At 47.4% G+C, this 19,747-nt stretch overlaps 1 protein-coding gene across 1 annotated transcript in view; it reads right to left on the bottom strand.

The window, feature by feature from the left end:
- Positions 1-19,747, bottom strand: part of SMCHD1 (structural maintenance of chromosomes flexible hinge domain containing 1) — a 2,317,253-nt gene that overhangs the window by 1,810,963 nt on the left and 486,543 nt on the right. The window contains exon 15 of the mRNA XM_078687460.1: positions 5,970-6,076. Within this exon, the coding sequence (XP_078543586.1) occupies positions 5,970-6,076 (107 nt within the window). The remainder of the gene's footprint in view (positions 1-5,969; positions 6,077-19,747) is intronic.

Below are 19,747 nucleotides of genomic sequence, written 5' to 3'. Positions count from 1 at the left end.
CTCAAAGCATGAAGGTGAAGACTGAGACGGTCCGGGCGCAGAATCTGGCCCTGCAGCTGCAACAGCACATCCTCCCAGAGTGGCAGCAGGATTGGAGGATAGATGCTCAAACCCATACATTCTATGTCCAATTTGGAGCCACTAGGATGACATGGGCCTGGGTCTGTCCTGATCTTGAGAACTCAGAGCAAGGGCGGTATCGGCGGAAAGGCCTTTAGCAGTACTGAGGTCCACTCAAGGTGGAATGTCTCTCTGAGACAGAGACGTCTTGGAAACTCCAATTCGCTGAAGTGCTGACATTGCATGTTCTCAGCAATGGCGTAGAGATCGAGCCACGGTTTTCCCCATTCACATATGAGACCTTATGCCACCTTCAGATGTAATTGTCACTCTTGAACCACTAGCTATAATAGTAACTATGTAGCAGTCAGGCTCCTGGTCCCGATTTTGCCCTCCACATGATGGACAAAGCTTTTTGGGTATTCACAAACATATGATTTAATAGTAACTTTATTGCTGCGAAGACTCCACAGTCGGGGCGAAGATCTCCGCACATAAAAAGATAGGACAGGCCTATAAGATAGGGCAGGCCTACCTTTTTAGGTCTCGTGACCTACAATGCGCGCAAGCGCATTGAGGGATCGAGAATTCAAGTGCTCGATCGACGAGTGAAACCACTGGCGTTTCTTCACAGTGCATGTGAGGTCACGTGGCCACAAAGCGGGTCACGTGACCACACAAGCACGCGCATCTCCCTAACTTGCCTGCCTCCCCTCGCTCGCATTCACCCCACAGGCTCTCCCACCCCCATCCGGCTTCCCTCCTCGCTCACATTCACGCCCCAGGCTCTCCCACCCCCATCCGGCTTCCCTCCACGCTCGCATTCACGCCCCAGGCTCTCCTACCCCCATTCGGCTTCCCTCCTCGCACTCTCCTCGCTCGCATTCACGCCCCAGGCTCTCCTACCCCCATCCGGCTTCCCTCCTCGCACTCTCCTCGCTCGCATTCACGCCCCAGGCTCTCCTACCCCCATCCGGCTTCCCTCCTCGCACTTAAAACATCTCGCGGTGCATGCTCCCTTCCAACATCTCGATGGAGCTTGGATTTTAACACAGCGATCACATCGTTCTCTCAGAATCCCTGGTAAGTGAACTGGTATGCATTTATTTGGTTTTAGTTGTGCGTGTCCTTAATTGTTAACCGAAGTACATTTCGTTACTGGCAGCTCGCTTGGCAGGCTTATGCATTTATTTGGTTTTAGTTGTGCGTGTCCTTAATTGTTAACCGAAGTACATTTCGTTACTGGCAGCTCGCTTGGCAGGCTTATGCATTTATTTGGTTTTAGTTGTGCGTGTCCTTAATTGTTAACCGAAGTACATTTCGTTACTGGCAGCTCGCTTGGCAGGCTTATGCATTTATTTGGTTTTAGTTGTGCGTGTCCTTAATTGTTAACCGAAGTACATTTCGTTACTGGCAGCTCGCTTGGCAGGCTTATGCATTTATTTGGTTTTAGTTGTGCGTGTCCTTAATTGGTAACCGAAGTACATTTCGTTACTGGCAGCTCGCTTGGCAGGCTGGTCAAAAATGCTTGGTTGCATGTGCTTTAGCTAAACTATGTTTTTTTGCGCCTCCATGACATCACCACAGCCTGATATGGCTTGCGCTCCTTGCACTGACTGGAGTACGTCATAGGAACAAGGTGACAGTGCCTCTGTCTTGCCCTGTTTTATTTAAACGCAAGGCGTGTGTTCTTAGTCTATACTGCCATTAACTAGTTTATTTAACTAATGTATATGTGAGAGATCTTGGCAGTCGTGCTTTTGGGTGCCTGTTATTCATTTCTCAAATACTTCCCTAACCGTTCCACCAATTACCACTGAAGGTTATCAACGCTTCCTTTACCCTCCGTACTAATAGGTTTGCTGCCTTTAGTTTCTCTGCTTGTGGTATTCACTTTTTTTTTTTTATCCTCCCTGGTACTCACTGCTTTGAACCTTCACCGGTTCCCCATTCCTATGTCTGTGGCCTTATCCTCCCACCAAGGACTACAAGTAGAAAGGGCGTGTTTTATGCACCGCTTGCAGGTTGTCAAAACACATAAATTAAAGGCATTGTCATTTAGAATGCCAGTAGCTCTCAAAATCTCGCAAATACGAGACCTATTGCATTGCAAAAGCTTGTTATGTATAGAGCTTTCCACCCTGACTGCGGAGTCGCTGCAGTCGTAAAGTTACTATTAAATCATATGTTTGTGAATACCCAAAAGGCGCAAACTTACAAAAAAGTGCACGTTTACCTTTGAGAATTGGGCCCACAATGTTTAGCAAACGTGAATAAGTAGATTTCCTGATCAAAGGGAACACTTTCCTAAAACCTTCAAAGAAACTGTTCATCGATGAAATATTGAGGATTAAAGCACTTCGAAATTTGTTTTCTGTATGCATTCATAGCCACTAAGCACACTTTGATGAAGGAAAGGTATACTTCGGATTCAGTTAAAAATAAAAGGAAAGTGAGATCCTTACTTACCTTGTGTAACTTTCTTTCTGACGAATACATATTCATTCCACAGACTCATCATATGAAACTCTTTAAGAGGCATTAGGTTACGTAAAGGAAATTTTGTACCAGTGCCAATATACCAGCACCAGATGGCACTGTGGATAAAGCAAAGTCATAAGCAAGAAGCCCTCCAAAAATGGCATACTTGATTCACTTAGTTGTCACTAGATGCTGCAAAAACAGGTCTACCTAGTTTTCCACACTTCGGAAATTAAGGACAGAATACATGTGGAGCCAAAGAAAAGTAATGGGAATAAAATGCTATTGATTAATTAACATTGTGAGTAGATTAAGATGAATGGCATTAAGGAATATGCAGAAAGATTAACTATCTTTCGGATTTTTTTCCCCCCAAAAGATAAGTACCTTATCCTTTTAATAAATATTCCTTCCTTCATCTTACACAATGTGAATCACCTGAAGCAGCTCCACACAAGAGGTGGGACAAAGAACTGATGTCCCTGTGACAGCTACTGTCCACTAATATTGTTGGGGTAGCCGTTGATGGTACTGAAACCTAGACTGGTGCAGCTGGCATGAGGGCATGTAAAGTGGCAGAAAAAAACACAGATGTACATGACATTACCAAGGTCAGCAGTGAAGACAAGGGAATTTGCCATCTATACTTCTTTGAGCTTAATAGTGTCCTCTTCAGCACTCTTCAGGAGATTGCGCGAGGCGTCTCATTTGGGGAGTTATCTCTCTGACCACGCCTCCGTGCTGCTGTGCATGTGGCGGAGTAACACCCTACATTGTGAGAGTAGATGGCGCATGCCCTCTGACCTCCTGGCAGACTCAGTGTGTGGGGAGACATTGGCATCCTGTCTCACTGACTTTTTATTGATTAATTGGTAAATACCACCACTAGGGCATCAGACGAGAAGGCTCTCAAGACCGTTATGAGGGGGGCCTGTATAGGTACTACGTGTGGGGTTAAGAAACAGTGGCTGATCTTGTGAGCCAGGAGCGCTGCTTGACAGAGCTTCAGCGCTCTGACCTGTCCACTCTAGAGTTGCAGGTGGAGGTGCTTCGAATCCACAGAGAGGTGCGGCATGCCTGGGACACTGTAGATAAATGCACGCTGTGCACATACCATCCGTATCTTTATAGAAAGGGGGAAAAGTCTGGCAGAATGCTAGCCTGGATACTACGACGAGAGCAGGAGAACCCCCCCCTCCCCCAATACTCCATATTTATGCACTTGCCTGAGCTCTAGTGACCAATCATCAGACCATCATGGATGTCTTGGTACGACATTTTAGGATGGTGTAACAGGCCGATGAAGTGGGCGCGAAGGGAGGATAGACTAGAGCTCCAGGGCAGTGTGGGATTACCTGTCCTACCTACGAATCTTGTGCAGGAGCTAGAGAGGGAGATCTCTTTGGAGGAACCTGGAGAGGCCATGAAGACGTTTAATAGGTCTAAGACCCCCGGAGGGGATGGATTCACCGTGGAATTCTATCAGGCCTATTCCAAAATACTAAAAGAAAAGCTGCTAGAGGTATTTCAGGAGGGACAGAGGAGTGGTGTTTTTCCACCCACCTTGAGGGAGGAAATTGTCTGTCTTATGCCGAAACCAGGAGGGGACGCAGCAGACCCCTCTCCTATTATAGACCCCTCACAATGCTTAGTTCGGACATCAACATTCTGTGCAAGTTGCTGGCGACTAGACTGGGAAGGGTCATTCAGAAGTTAGCAAATCAAAATCAGTGGGGAGGCGCAGTAGAGTGGTGTTCTCAATTCTCCCAGACCTACGTGTTTATTATTACGCAGACACTTTGCATCAAGCAGGGAGGTGGTTGACCAACTACGACAACTGGGAAAAGTCACTGTATGTGAGAATGCTGGGTGGGGAGACACTGGTGCGTTTATTGATGAGAGGCGGGGTCACTCCGAACAACCAATTCCCTACTTGGTACGACCGACAACGATGGTGTGGGAGACTGTGGTCACAAGTGTGTTGCGTAAAGTCCCCTTTGGCAGGGAGCTCAGCTCGTGGGATTTGGCAATCTTCCGTGCAATCTACAAAGAAATGTCTATGGAACAATGGATGCTGGAAGGATACACAGTAGCTGGTGGCTTGTACCCAGAGAAGGTTCTCCTCACCTTTCAGGAAGCACAGGAGACGTTTGGTGTGGGACCAGGTCACTTTCTCTATTATGCCAAATTGGAAAATACTGCAAGACAGATTGGGCCGGTTTTCCCGCTACGCCTCGGTCCTTCTGAGTGCTCAGTGGAATGATCCAATGGGGAGATATGCAGTACATAATTACCCTGGTTTATGGAGCGGTGCGGGCGGATGCAGAGGGTGTTGTCTGTGCACTGCTGGGGGCCTGGGCCGGGGAGTTTATCATGGATTCCGACAGGTCCCGCAATTGAGAGTTGGTGAGGCGGGTGTCCTGTAACCACAAGTTTAAGTTACTGCTTTTTAATTTCCTGCACCACACCTACATGACCCCTAAGCAGATGAACAGAATTGACCCCATAAGAGGAGCTAATTGTATGCTTTGTGGGGAGCTAGGAGCTTCTTTCTTACATTTAGCCTGGACCTGCGCTAGAATACAGGGTTTCTGGAGAGATGTGGTACCAGCCATAGTAAGGTTAACAGATATTAAAATCCCCCTCACCCTGCTGGCTTGCCTCCTAGGAGTGGTGGCTAGACCCAAGGGTCGCAGGATCCCCTACAAGCTTTCCCAGCTTGCATTACTATCAGAGAAAAGTAGGATAGCCATTGTACTGGATGGGTAGCAGGCTGCCACAGATTGACTCTTGGCTTAGAGACCTCTGTGAATGGAGGGGCAGAGGAAGTTCATATGCGTCTCGCCTGTACAGAGAGGGCTGAGGATGCAATCATGACTTTGGGGCTAGTTCTTAATAAATGTAACAAAGAAGGCAATGCTAGCTCGGGCGATGCCAAGGAAAATAAGATGCGAGGATTCTGTTTCTTCTTTGCTACCTAATACTATATATGTCGGCCAAGTATGATAGCATAAGTCTGTGTACTTCGTGAGTGAAAGGTTTTATGCCTTGGGCTCATCATTTTGCTATTGCCAATGGATGTCTTTTAACTACGTGACATAGTAATGTTTTATTATTCGTGACCCTGCCTGTATCTTCAGAAATGGTATTTCCATTGATTTGTATACTGTCTTTTGCACTGCTTGTTTTGTTTGTGTGAGAAAAAATGTGTTTTGAATGGAATAATTCTTAAAAACTACTAGAAAATGGGTACAACTCAGTTTTCAAACTTTTTCTCTAGTAAATGTGTTAGTTCTGGGATAGTAAATATATGCCGAGATAATCAGTGTTCATGTTAATCAATGAATATTCAATAATGGAGGACAATCATCACCTTGCTCTACATCACAAATAAATAGTAAAATATAAGGCATTTAATTTCAACATACTTAGCCATTTCATCTTCAATATATTTTTTTACTGAGCTGGTTGTCACAGTCCTGTCCAGTTTCGTTATTGGAATACATTTGGTTTCACCGTACAAGGCTTGAGGTTCCTGAATGAATGAAATCCAAATGGCACAAAGATTAAACTGCATGCATTCAGTAAAGTATTCAAGTTTCTATTCTCAATTTTTAACAAGCAATATCTTAGCGAGCAATGATAGAGGTAAAAGGACTGACTTGTTTTTTCAGGTATAAGCCAGATCTCTGTGCTTTGTAACTTTGTGAAAATTCATTTGCAAGTTCTCTCGCTTATTTCAGTATCCATGTACTATTATAAAAGTATAATTGTTATTACAGTATCTGTACAACATTCCTCTATGAAAAGTCCACTCTCCAACAGTTCACTTATTCCCCTGATATGTAAAGGACAAAGCAGATAAGCCTGATCTATGCCTTCACCAAGCTATTGCAAGCCTTGCTTTCACTTGCCAGCAGTGTTATACCTCAATAGGCTTCTGCTCCTCTTGGTCTTGCATAGATTAAAGCTCTGAAGGTGCAGTGCTCATGGTTGTGCACCGCTGAGGCCTGCTGTGGGATTCAAGGGGCAATCCGTGCCTATCTGTAAGCTCTAGAAATTTCTTCAGGGAATGAACACACAGAAGATTGTCTTTAAGCGCGTGACCTACAGAGAAAGCAAACCTCTTCCCACAGCTTGTTATGATGGCTAACTACATGTGACAGTACAACACACAAAAGGGGGCTTTGAGTAGATTTAAGAACCTGCGTGGGCAACCTCCCCACTCGTAATATTTATCACAAAACAACCCACGGGTCCAGAACAGGAGTCTGAGGGAAAGTGTATCAACCTAGCTGAGAGGGGGGATCCCTTTTAAGGACTGTTCCCCTCACACACCAAAGGTGTCATGATTCATCATAGGGGTTCCTCCTCGCGTCAAGAACCTAGTCTTGACGAGGGCTACAACCCCCTCGCTGCGAGGGAGGAGCTCAGGGATATTTTCAATGAGTCAGGTGGGTTTTCATAAAACCCTATGTGAGCTTTGTGTGTAGTGAGAGAAGTGCAGTGCTCGTGTAAATGTGGATTAAAATTGGCTACCGGGTTAGCTATCGACAAATTTATTCAGATACCTTGTGTCAGGATTAAGGGAACTGTCAGAATTAAAGACAGCTACATTAAAGTGTGATCAACATGTTTCGCCCTTGGGACCTATCAAAGTGTCATGGCCTTCATCAGGATCAACAAAACAGCTACTGCAAACAGTGAGTGAATGAACAAATACATGTGCGAGAAATGGAAACAGCGGTGTGTAATAAAGAACCACAGGTCTTGTTGTTCAGTAGGTTCACCGGTGGGACCTACAGAACATAGGGTGCTAGCCGCATCTGTCCTGGGCCATTTAGCCAAGGGTACATACGCCTACCAATCGCTCCTGCAGGCCTGCTGGACATACGTGACTGCATACCTTAGCGGTTGGTAGGGGTGTGTATATTGGTAAGAGTCTATTCTCCGTGCGCTCCTTTTTTGTTTCCACTTCCCATGCAGATTACTTAGTGCCTACATTGTTATTGTTTTTAGATCACAGCAAGAGTTGGCAATAAAGGGTGTGTTGACTGTTATTACTTCCGCGGTACAACAATTATTATGTAAGTTGATGAGGAAAGTAGTAATTTGTTTAGTTGTCCTGTGCCGATGGGAGGTTTAACGTATGCTGTTTATATAATTTTAGATGGCATTTCATTTCAGTGATCATGGACGGCGCTTACAAACATCACGGTCATATTCGTGCAATTGATTAAATTACGGACGACGAATACATCGCACATCAGGCCATTGCTTCAGGTGGGCAGTCATGTTAAAATCGTGGCCCTCCATGCTCAATGAAACCTCGTTATTCCTCAACAAAAAGTATCCTCTTCTAATTCTAATTTTAGACACTTTCTGCTGTTCAACATTACCGTTTTTGGAAAGGACTCTTCACTGTATTCGCAGCATTGTACTCAGACTCCTGCAACATCCAGGGTATTTTGTTCAACTTAGCTTATTAAGAGTTTTAATTGCACTGGGTGTTTTCGGATGTTATTTTTAAGCATGTAAGGGATACTTTTCTTTTCTCTTCTCTCTTGTTTCGGACATATCTTTTTAATCTGTAGCATGGTATTCACATGGAATCAAGTGTGCAACCCTGTTCTTGGTTCACGCACTTTTGGTGAAAGTGTTGGCTGCATAAACTATATAATGCTAGGGACCTTAATATTTTCTGCACACAAATGCTAAGCAATTATCCAGTTAATGTATCAATTGATTTACTAATTTCTCTTCATAGATATCGTGTTTTCAGTCATGCATTATTGATTGGTGTAGTGCTGAATCTACCAATTTGAATGAACAATACTTATGAAGTAGTCTGATCTGCAATTGTGGAATTCATCATTTTAATTTCTTATTTTTTGTCACATCAATTTGAATGTATTCAGAGTATGAAAGTGGATGAGTGAACGTGGTTATGTTTGGAGCTAGCAGGGGAATGAATTTAATTATTGAACATGGTTATTAAGGTTTTTGTATTGTTTTTAAGATAATAAAATAGATGTTGTATATTTGTAAACCTTGGTTCCTTCCATGTATTTATTATTATAGTTTGTGACAATTGTTTGATTTGCCTTTTGACTTCACATTTTATTTACGTTCCTAGGGAATGTGCAGTGTCTGTATCAGCTTTGATGGCCTGAAGAATGTCATCTAAGTGTTTCCCAAACAATTTTTCATCAGAGGGCAAATCCAGAATTTTTGCTTGTACCTCAGGGCAGAAAGAGGTGGCTTTTAATAAGCCCTGTTGGCGCAATACTTCTACACCTGCCATCTGCTTATATAAGGGGGAGGAGATGTTCATGGCAGTGCCTATAATATCAGAGGACGCCTCAGTACCTTCGGGTAGGATTTCTATTGCCTCTTTTTTCTGGTCATCCGGAAGGAACTCCAAGAAAGCTGATAGATCAGACCACATTTGCAGTTGTAGCCTCCCAGAATGGCCAGCGCATTTCAAGCCCTGACGGAAGCAGCTGCTACTGCTGAGTAACGCTTACCGATGTTATCTAGCCTCCTGTCTTCCTCATCTGTTGCTGCCGAGCAGGGGGCAAAAGGATTTCTGGAGTATAGCTGGGCAGCCTGCATGACTACCGGATCTGGGAGAGAATGCCTTATCAAACAAGCTAGTGAAGAATCTGGCACCTTCTATTTCTTGTGCAGACGGGTAACAACTGTAGAGACTGAAGCTGGGTTCTTCATCAGTTTAAAGCCTTCCCAAATATAGCTGACAATTGGGATAGATCAGATGGATTTTCTTGCAGAGAACTTAAAATCATACAGAAAGCATTGTGTTTGTTTCACTGGAAGAGACAAATCAAACCTCTTGGAAGCATGTTCCAAAAATTTGTGAAACCCTCCTAAGTCTTCCAGATGACTTACTGACGAAGGTGATGATAAAGGGATAACATCACCATCCCACCCCGACACGCTATAGTTAGGTCCCAAAGTAGTTCCCCTTCGTCAGGTTCATCAGCAGCATCGCTATAATCATCCCTGATGGTAATGGGAGGTAGTACTGTCCTGTCCTCTTCTGTGAGAACAGGCACTGGACTCTTTGGCAAAGGTGTAGTTCCAGGGGGCGGAGCTTGCTAGCGTCGATGGTGGACGCTTGAGAGCAGAGCTCCGCCACTTCACCCGACAATATCCTGCAAACATCCTAATATAACGGCAACTATTGGCGGCAGAGGGAGACACACAGTTCCTGGGCGCCACTTGCACCCTCGACGCCTGCAACGAGAAGCGCCCGATACCGCTGAAGGGAGAAACAGAGCTCAGACGCGGCGGACGTGCGGGCCCTGGAGCCGCGGCTTTGCGTGGCGCTGCCCCTGGGGTGCAGCACGTGACGTGCGGCGGGCGCTTGGCCACGCGGCCGGTGTCTGCGGAGGCGAGGGACCCGGACCCCGTGTCAACGAGCGGGACGGCGGACGGAGGCAGCGGTGAGTCCCGGACCCTGCCGTGAGCCCCGGGCGGAGGGCGGAGACGTCTGTGACGGGCGCTGCGGCCCCAGATGACATCGGAGAGCGGGCGGCCCGCGCGACCCCTGTGATTGTGCTGGGGAATTACGGAAAGTGCAATTTGGAGTGGAAGCCCTACTCAAGTAGCCCAGGTATTGTAGCGACCCCCTGCGGTACAGCGCATTGGAACTGCGCGGACTTGGACTGAGACCTGCCGGGGCCTTCCCGTCTCCTACTGAGAGCTTGTTCCCGCCATTTGAGCAGAGGCGCAATAAGGATGCGGACACCAGAGAGCCAGGAAATGGTCAGCCTCCCACAACGCAAGACAACTCATTTTACGCCGACATTAAGGAGCTGCTAGTTAGCATGGAAAAAGGCCTACAAGACAGCATGGCATCAATAGAGACGAAGATTGATGCTCTTACATACCGTATGGACAAGATGTCTGAAAGGGTCGACAAACATGCGGAGCGCCTCGACATGTCTGAACGACGGATCACTGAAGTGGAGGAGGGTCAAATGGAGCTCGATAAAGATCGTAAACACATGGCTAAGATTTTGCAAGTGATTCAAGACAAATCGGAGGACTTGGAGGCCCGCTCCAGGAGATCCAACATACGAATCACGGGGGTTCCGGAAACGACCCAGACGGGTAAGATGGAGCTTTTTGTCGAGAAGCTTCTGACTACCTTGTTGGGTGAGGACGTTTTTTCTCCTATGTTTATAGTGGAGAGGGCACACCGCACGCTGGGCCCGACACCGCGCCCGGGCGCCTCCCCAAGACCCATAATAGCCTAACTCCTAAACTACAGGGACAGAGACTCGGCGTTGCGAGTGGCCAGGGAGAAGGGTCAACTGCAGTTCGAGGGCTCCAACATCTCCATATATCCAGACTTCACTGCTAAGGTGCAGGAAGAGCGGCGTCACTTCGCTCCGTACAAACGACAACTCAGGGAACTTGGCCTGGACTATGCCATGCTGTATCCGGCAAAGCTGAGGATAAATCGACAAGGTCATTCCCATTTTTTCACTGATCCGAAAGACTTGCAAAAGGCACTCAAGACTTGGTCCAAAGAACAACGACACAGCCCCAGGGGTCATTCGGATGAGCAGGACCTCACCAGTGGCTTGGAGGATCAGGGATGATGGCGTCGTGCCCTCTGGACTACATGGGGCGACTGGGACCTGCACCAAACCGCTGGCACGAAATCGGAGAAGAGTGTTGAATATTGGTCTCCATGCCCTTGCAAGACGTACCGATCGCAGACCCTGAGGGTCTTCTACGCGAGGCTGGGACTTCGCGACATGGTGAGACTGTTCCATGATAAAGTTATAACGTTTTTTTTAACTCTGTTTCCTTTGCCACTGCCGACCTGAGGGCGTCGGGCAGACGCCCTGGATTTAGACTGGCAGTTCTTGGGGGGGCCGGCCACTGTGGGGCATGCGTCAATGACCTGGCGGAGTACGCCCGCCTACATATGCAGACAATTGAATATTGTCAGCTGTTAATTGACACGTACTGGGTGAAGAGGCGGGGTGCCGGATAGCAGAAACTGTTTTGTTTAAAATGTTACTTGTTCCAAATCTGGCAACCTCTGCCCCAGCGCTATTAGCACCATGGGTTCCCGTTGGGATCTATGTGGGTGGATTGGGGAACCTGGGAGGGGGGAGTAAATTCAAGCTGGGCCAAGTTGGGGAAGGTCTGCTGTGGGAGGGGGGCAATCGTTTGATAGGTGGGGTATTAGGCCAGCTCTAGACAGCGCCAGTTTGGATACTTCAGCTTCCGCGCCACTTAGTACTCACTACACAGCACAAGATGTAGCATTTCCAGAGCGCGAAGACGAAACGCAACTTACAGACACTGATGACGCACAGCCAGTATGCGAACCTACGAAGCATCTGACACGATGGCAAATGACATGACTAACGCACGAACTGACACAATAAGGGCGCTCACCTGGAACGTGCGCGGCCTCAATGATCACAGGAAAGCGCGTAAGGTGCTTAGCTACTTGTAGCGACACAATATAGACGTGGCCCTGATACAGGAGACACGCCTCCCTACGGACAGCAGAATATTACATCTCAGGGGACTGGAGGGTAATATAGCGACCTCAGGCTTCACTACACACGCCAGGGGGGTAATGACATGGGTGAATCCCAGATCCCAACTCACGCAACAGACACAGGAATCTGACCCGGAGGGACGCTACGTAATATCTAAGTGCACGGGTCGGGGAATGTCACTTGTAGCTGTCAACACATACGGTCCTAACTTCGACTCCCCCGATTTTTACACTACACTTGCAAACAAACTCAGATGATACCACCCTGACGACCTCTGGTGGGGGGGGGGGGAGACATGAACCTGACTCTGGACCCTACCCTGGACAGGTCTGCGGGCCCGCACCGTAAACCGGCTGCAGCTGCGGTGGAACTGCGGGGGGTAATGACGCGTTTTGGACTTTGCGATGTCTGGCGCTCCTTGAACCCAACGCAGGGGGGGTATACCCATTACTCAGCCTACCACAACATTCACACAAGAATCGACTACTGGCTGATCCCCGAAGCTAGAGTAGGCAGGATCAAGAGTTGCGAAGTCCTTCCTAGAACCCTTTCGGATCACTCTCCAGTAGTTCTGGAGTTGATTAACCAGCATGCGTCCATCCCACCTTTTACGTGGAGGTTCCCACCGTATTCCTTGTTGGACCCGATTTTCAGGGGGGAGATGGCCGAAGCCATTGACATGTTCTTCGAGACTAATATCGGTTCGGTTGACAGCTTCCAGACTGTCTTGGAGGCATTTAAAGTTTGTATTCATGGGGTTGCGATCTTTAAACACTCGGGAGTCCTTAAGGCGATCCGCACGCGACTAGCAACCCTAGAAAGACAGATAGGTGACTTGGAAGTACGGCAGAGAAACAGTGCGGACTGCGACTTGAGCACCGAAATTAAACAGTTGCTTGAAGAGTATCACGAAGAAGCAGACAGGGAAGTGAAACACCTGGGAAAATACGTTGTCGCTAGGACGTACGGAGAACGAGACAGACCAGGCACGCTATTAGCCAGGCTAATTGGAGGAGGGAGGAAACGCCAGGTCATAACTGCGATTCAATCCCCTGCGGGGGACCCCCTGACTGATCCAACAGACATAGCTCACGCTTTTAAAACCTACTACACTACTCTATACATAGCTCAGGGAGGTGATCTGGATGAGGAAATAGAAGATTACCTGGGACACATAGACCTCCCCTGCTTGCCTGACTCAGATAGGGAGTTCCTAATGCAACCGATTGACAAAGAGGAAATCACCGACGCCCTAAAGAGCATGAGATCTGGTAGTAGGCCTGGCTCGGATGGTCTCACGGCAGGCTTTTATAAAGCCTTCATAGAGCAATTACTCCCACACTTGTCAACTCTGTTTGACAAAATCTGTGCGGAGGGCAAGATGCCTGATTCGATGAGAGAGGCGCAAATAGTCACCTTTCTGAAGCCCGGGAAGCCAAGTGATGTATGTAGCTCGTATCGTCCCCTTTCCCTCCTCAATGTTGATGCAAAACTTTACGCTAAAGTCCTGGCGACTAGACTAGCCTTACTAGCCCCTCAACTGGTTGCCCCGGAGCAAGCGGGTTTTGTTCCCAGCAGGAACCTTACTTACAATATCCGCACTGTTTTTAGGCACTATTCAACATGCACGACAGGACAGGTCTGCGCTTGCAGTATTCCTCGACATGGAGAAGGCCGTTGACTCTGTAGAGTGGCCTTTCATGAAACGGGTGCTGCAACGCCTGGGCCTCGGTCAACCATTCTTGCAAATGATAGGAGCGTTGTACCATGGCCCGCGAGCTCGACTACGGATTAATGACCTAGTGACAGACCGCTTCCCTATCTCTAGAGGCACGAGACAGGGGTGCCCACTCTCTCCCCTGCTATACGCGCTGGTGGCAGAACCATTAGCCTGTGCCCTCCGGGAATACCACGCCAATGAAGGCATCTGCTTCCCCAACTATAAGATAATAGTCTCGATGTATGCAGATGACACCCTGCTCTATGTTAGGGACCCTGAAAACAACTTATCGTCTGTACTACGGGAGGTGGTGCGCTTTCGGGCCTCAGAGTCAACTGGTCTAAGTCGTTAGCCTTCCCCTTGACTCCAGTGACACGGCCGACGACAATGGAATTCCCACTCACCTGGACCACAGACACGGTCAGGTATCTCGGGATTTACCTCCATACGGACTCTGAGACCCTGTTTCGTGCGAATTATGGCACGGCCTTCAGTAGGCTGGAAGATGACGTGACAGCATGGTGTAAACTTCCCCTCTCCCTCATCGGACGAATAGCTATCATGAAAATGGTAGTGCTCCCCAGATTTCTTTTCTTATTTGCAGCTATACCGATGGTGCTCCCTAAAACGTTCTTTCAGAGGCTGCAGCAGGAGCTCACGAGACTGGCCTGGGCAGGCAGACAACCACGTGCGACATGGTCGCTCCTTACATTACCGTACAGTATGGGGGGTCTCGGAGCTCCGGATCTGGAATTATACTATAGAGTAGCTCAGGCGGCACATCTCCATACCTGGGTACACGGGCAAAAAGACATACCCCACCTGAAGATGGAGGTCCTATTTGCTCTCCCGCTATCCCTCCCACACATGCTCTTTGAACCTGTAGATCGGCGCACGGGAATACTTGACTCACTCACAGCTACGACGCATGGGTGGAATAACCTCCTGCAGAGGCAGAGTGCTGCGCTGCTATACACACCCAGCATGCCCATTGATTGGGTACGATGGTTGCCCCCTCTGCGCGAAAAGGGGGTGCTTGACGCGATGCGGCAACTAGGGATTAAGACTGCAGGGGACTTATTCAGTGACGGAGTGGTGAAAACTTGGGATCAAGCGCGGGTTACCCGGGAGAACCCCTCCCCATTGATGAGATTTCACTTCTTCCGAGTGAGGCATGCTTGCACGGAGCTTCTAGGGGGGGACATGGCGGAACCACCGGAGATTAAGGAACTTACGTACATCACGAAGGTCACTACCCCCCAAAAATTGCTCACTCGTCTGTACGCCCTAGCAATCTCGCACAGGGAAAACACGTATACTAAAGCGAGACTTGCCTGGCAAGTAGACTTACAAATGAAGCTGAGCGACGACATTTGGAAATACTGCTGCACTAACACACGGGGAATCTCTTTGAATGGGCGACAGAGGCTTGTCCACTTTAAATTTCTTAACAGGGTATATTACACACCGTCCAGACTCCACAGGTATGGTCTCAGACCCACGGCGGAGTGTGACAGGTGCCATTTCCCGGATGCAGACTTTTTCCACTTAGCGTGGGATTGCCCCAAAATTAATGATTTCTGGGTTGAAATCTTTGCAGAGCTCAGCTCCATTACCAAGGTGGATATCCCTCCGGACCCTGCGATGGCCTTGGTAGGGTACAGCAAAAACCTTCCTAAAGCAATTCGTAGATTAACGGACATGGGGCTTCTACTGGCGTGCAGGGTGGTAGCATGCTGCTGGATGAGGGGCCCGAATCCAACTGTTAAGCGATGGTCTCATGATATGCTTTATGCAAGTACACAATCTGAGTTGTATAGTGAACTGCTGCCTCCTACCAGTAGGCCAAGGAACTTTTGGGGTCTGTACCACACATACCTAAGTGCCTGCGTAGCTTCAGACTTGGACGAGGGGACGCAGGAATCCCTAGGGGAGGCTAGATAGCGTGAGCGTTACTGCAACAGCTGGACCAGGGGTCTGTTCATGGGCTTGGGGAGATGGAAAATCAGGTTAATATCGCTCTACACTCTGAGTTGTGTGTGTAACAACGCTACAGTGCCCTTAAAACGCCGCCTGCCCTAATCATGGGGTTGTTGGCTGAATGGCTGTGTACCTTCAGGTGATAACTGTGGAGTAGTATTCTATATGGCGCTGCACTTCTGGCCTACGGGGGGGAGGTGGGGTGGGGCGGGAGGGTTTCAAAACTTGCTGTATTGGTTGTAACGTGGATCATAAAACTTCTACAAATAAAATAAAAAAAAAAAGGTGTAGTTCCAGGTGCATCAGAGTGACTCGGAGTGAGAGACATTGGTACATTTGCTTTTGGAAAGCATTTGTAGGAGTCATGAAGCATTTGCTTAAGTTGGTGACCAAAGAGAAATGAACTGAAATGGTATCCTCCCTTGAGCCTCGGTGTTCCTCATAGGTTCTTCATAAAGGTAGTGTTCTTGGAAAGTGTCATAACTGTTGGACACAGACTACTGGCGAGCAGTGAAAGAATAGTCTCGTTCCAGGTAAATTTAAGTGTCTTTGATAGGGTCTTCCTCCTCATCTGTCTCCTGACACTTTACACTTAGTTGAGAAAGGCTATACGCTGGCCCGAAAAGCACTTCATCTCCTGATTTCTCAGTGTCGAGGAGATGAGCTGGAAGCAACAGAGAGACTTTACTTGGTGACGTCTGGTCTGGTCGTATAGAAGCCCCTTCAGCAAAGAGCGCAGCTTTTTTTATGTCTCATCGACTCACTCACCCATGATGTCGCAGACAAAGAAGTGATTTTCTTTCAAATCATTATGGCCACTGAAGATGGTCTAGAGATCGGAGATTTCAAAGTCGCTGTCACAGGATGGCAGTTGACGATGACAGTGACTAGGTGGGGGTTGTCTTTGATTTTTATCGTCTACGTTGTTTGAGTTACCATCATCACTTTGGTGACTGGAAGTGATGGGGAACGTACCGTCAACTAAGTTCTCGTTGACACAGTTGTCATCGTTGGATCTGTAGATGGTTTAATTTTTGTGGACGATGACTCTGATGAGCGACAGGCACTGAAGAAGAGGCAGAAGATCTCTTCAGAGTGAATCCTGAGTCCTTAGGGACTGATTTTTCAGACCCAGAGTTTTTTCAGTAGCTTCCAGTCTTTTTGGGTCAATGAAACATTATTCAGTTTACACTTGGGTGGAGTGCGACTTGAACCCTCATACTCATCAGAACTAGGTTGTGGCAGACACGTCTTTTGGAGCCATAAGGGTAGTTCGGCTTCCCTGGACTTGAATGTCTTGGCAGAAAACGTTCTGCAAAGTTTACAGACTTTATGTTTGTGATGAGAATGTAAAAAGTATAGACACGTCTTATGGGGATCTTCTAAGAAAAGTTTTGGTTTTCCACAAGATTTACAGGGCCTGAAAAGCTTTTTCTTAGATACCTCTGACATGATGTAAAAGATACTGAGTAAAACAGTACCTCGGAGCTGGAGCAGTCCAATGTTTCCTTTCTATGATTCGACAAAGTTGACAAATCTGGAACAGAGCATAGCACAGGGATACTCCTTCACAAACGACGTGGGGTTAGAAGTCTGAGTTATTGTTGTTCTGCAGGGGAAGCATGGTTCAGGATCTTGTCTTTGATTGGCTGAAGTTTGAGTGTATTAAAACAATGTCAATTGGTTAACAATGTCAATTACTTTCTCTATGTCTTTTAGTGTACTTACATGGTACTACTCATTTTAAATACAATGGGGCTCGCACCATGACTACGGGGAAGATTCAAGCATGTGAATCTAGGGGTTGGAGCACAGTTTCATTGCGAGGAACATGGCGGCAGTAGGCTAACTGCCGCGGTAATCCGCTCTGAGCCCTAGCGGAGCGTATGCGTTTTCTTTAGCGCTGAAAGAACGAGGACTTCTGTATGAGAGTCCCGTGACATTAGGGAGATTGTCAAATCGCTTGAATTACTAAATAATTCGAAGAAAAAAGCCATCTATCTGACGAAAAGTTTGCTCCGGGCCGTTTGTGCGGTCTTTCTTCCTTGTCCATGTGTGTTCAGTGGGGCGTGTTCCAGCTTGCTTCGGCGTTCATCCTCGGAGCTCCAGTAGACGAGCCTCTAGCGGATCAGCCGTCACTGCAGACGCCGTTGGTGTTGTGGACGTGGCATCGAGCCGCCCTGGAGCTCCGTCGTGGGAGACACCTGCGGTCTCTTCGTAGAGACCTTCGCTCTTCTGTGGCTCCTGCGGGGAAGGTGGCTGGGACCGAGCGAGCGGACATAGCGGTAACAGCAGCAGCCGCTTCTGGATTTACAACGGCCACAGCAGCCTATGTTCCGCCGATATCTACAATTTCTGCAGCTCCTGCAACAAAGGAGGTGAAGGGGAAGCAAGGTGGGGGGAGGTAGCCGTCAGTCAGAGCTTGAAGTTACCTGAAGAGGGGTTACTTGACCATGGGTTAGAGTCAGGTTCGGGTCCTAGCGTAAGGCTGAGAGATTATAGTTTGGTTAAAACTCCACGATCGACTACTCTAAGAAGTTACTACCTGAATCAAGTTGAAACCCCCCCAAATTTGCATCCAGCAATTGCTAACAGGGGCCGTAGAGGGAATAAAGGCAATAAATACCAAAATCAAAATAGGGGAGGTAAAACTAATAGGAAGAAGGAGGGCACGAGTGGACTCTCTGTCCTGGGAACTAGGCTGGAGTCTGGGGCAGCGACTCAGGATACTGCTGAAGTGGGTCCTGAGCCGACTAAATTAACTACTATCAACACCAGTAAAACGCGTTCTAAAACTTCCTCCTACCTCTCCTCTGAGGTGAAACCCAAACGTGCGAAAAAATCTAAATCAGCCAAAGCAGTTCTAGGTTCTAGCTCTAAGATAACGCCATCACTGCGATCCTATTTTAAGGCCATTCCTCAGGTCCTAGATTTGGCACAGAGCTATCCCCCTCCAGTGTGTGTCCCTCCAGGTATATCCACGGCCACAGTTCTGTCTGGTTGTTTGGTCTCTTCGGTCTCTAGACCTCAAAACATGGAGGTGGCTCGTAATGAAGCTCAATCTGGGGAGGAGGGAGGTACACCCACAGGCATTACTTCGATAGAGGTTAACTCTGCTTTCCCGTTCATGAAACCATCCGCTGAACTGTAGTGTAGTTCTTATAGTCCCAATAGGCTCTGCGCATTGGAATAATATCTTCAGTACTGTAGACGTAGGACTGAGGTTAACTAGGTCTCTACTGACTATATTAGACTTAAGTTTTTTGCCAGCTAGCTCAGCGTTCACTAGAAACTTTCTCGAGTAAGCGAGGAGGAGTTTAACCTCCCTGGATAGACAAGAAGGGATTTAGTTTCTGACAACCATAAAACATGACAACTTTGCTCTCCCTTAATCAGAGTATATCTCTAGAGTCGTGTGAAAACAAAAGACAGCTATTTCACTCAGTCAATAAGTGCGTACTTAGTTTCACCAGATTGCAGAGAAAAAGAGACGGGCGTTTTCAATAAAAGGTGTTATTTATTGAGCAGTCTCTTTCCTCATACAAGAGAAATGAATTGCTACAATTGCAATACTTATAGTTAAGTAAAGTGCATACAGTAAAAGCAGGAGTATGAAATAATACTGTAAAAGCATGGATATGGTTTCTTAGCCATATGATACTTTAAAATGGATAAAATAGATACATACATATATACATTGACTAATCGTACTCAACTGGTGCTTCTAACTACGCCTACCCCGGTGTACCTGACCTAAGCCTAATACGTGGGAAGGAGTAAGTAAGTAGCAGTTTAAGTTAAGTTTGTTTTGCCAAGAATCTGACTCAAGAATTCTCTGTAAGGGTTTAGTCAGTTCAGTACCTAGGTATTTAGAAGGCAGGAGGGCTGGTATCTCTCTCTCAGGACTCGGTATCCCAGTCACCCGCAAGGGTAAGCTGGAAACGCCGGAGGCTGG

This window comes from Lissotriton helveticus, chromosome 4_1 (assembly GCF_964261635.1).
Source record: "Lissotriton helveticus chromosome 4_1, aLisHel1.1, whole genome shotgun sequence".
NCBI lineage: Eukaryota > Metazoa > Chordata > Amphibia > Caudata > Salamandridae > Lissotriton > Lissotriton helveticus.
Note: the sequence above shows the minus strand (reverse complement) of the source record. Positions and strands in the feature narration are given on the sequence as shown.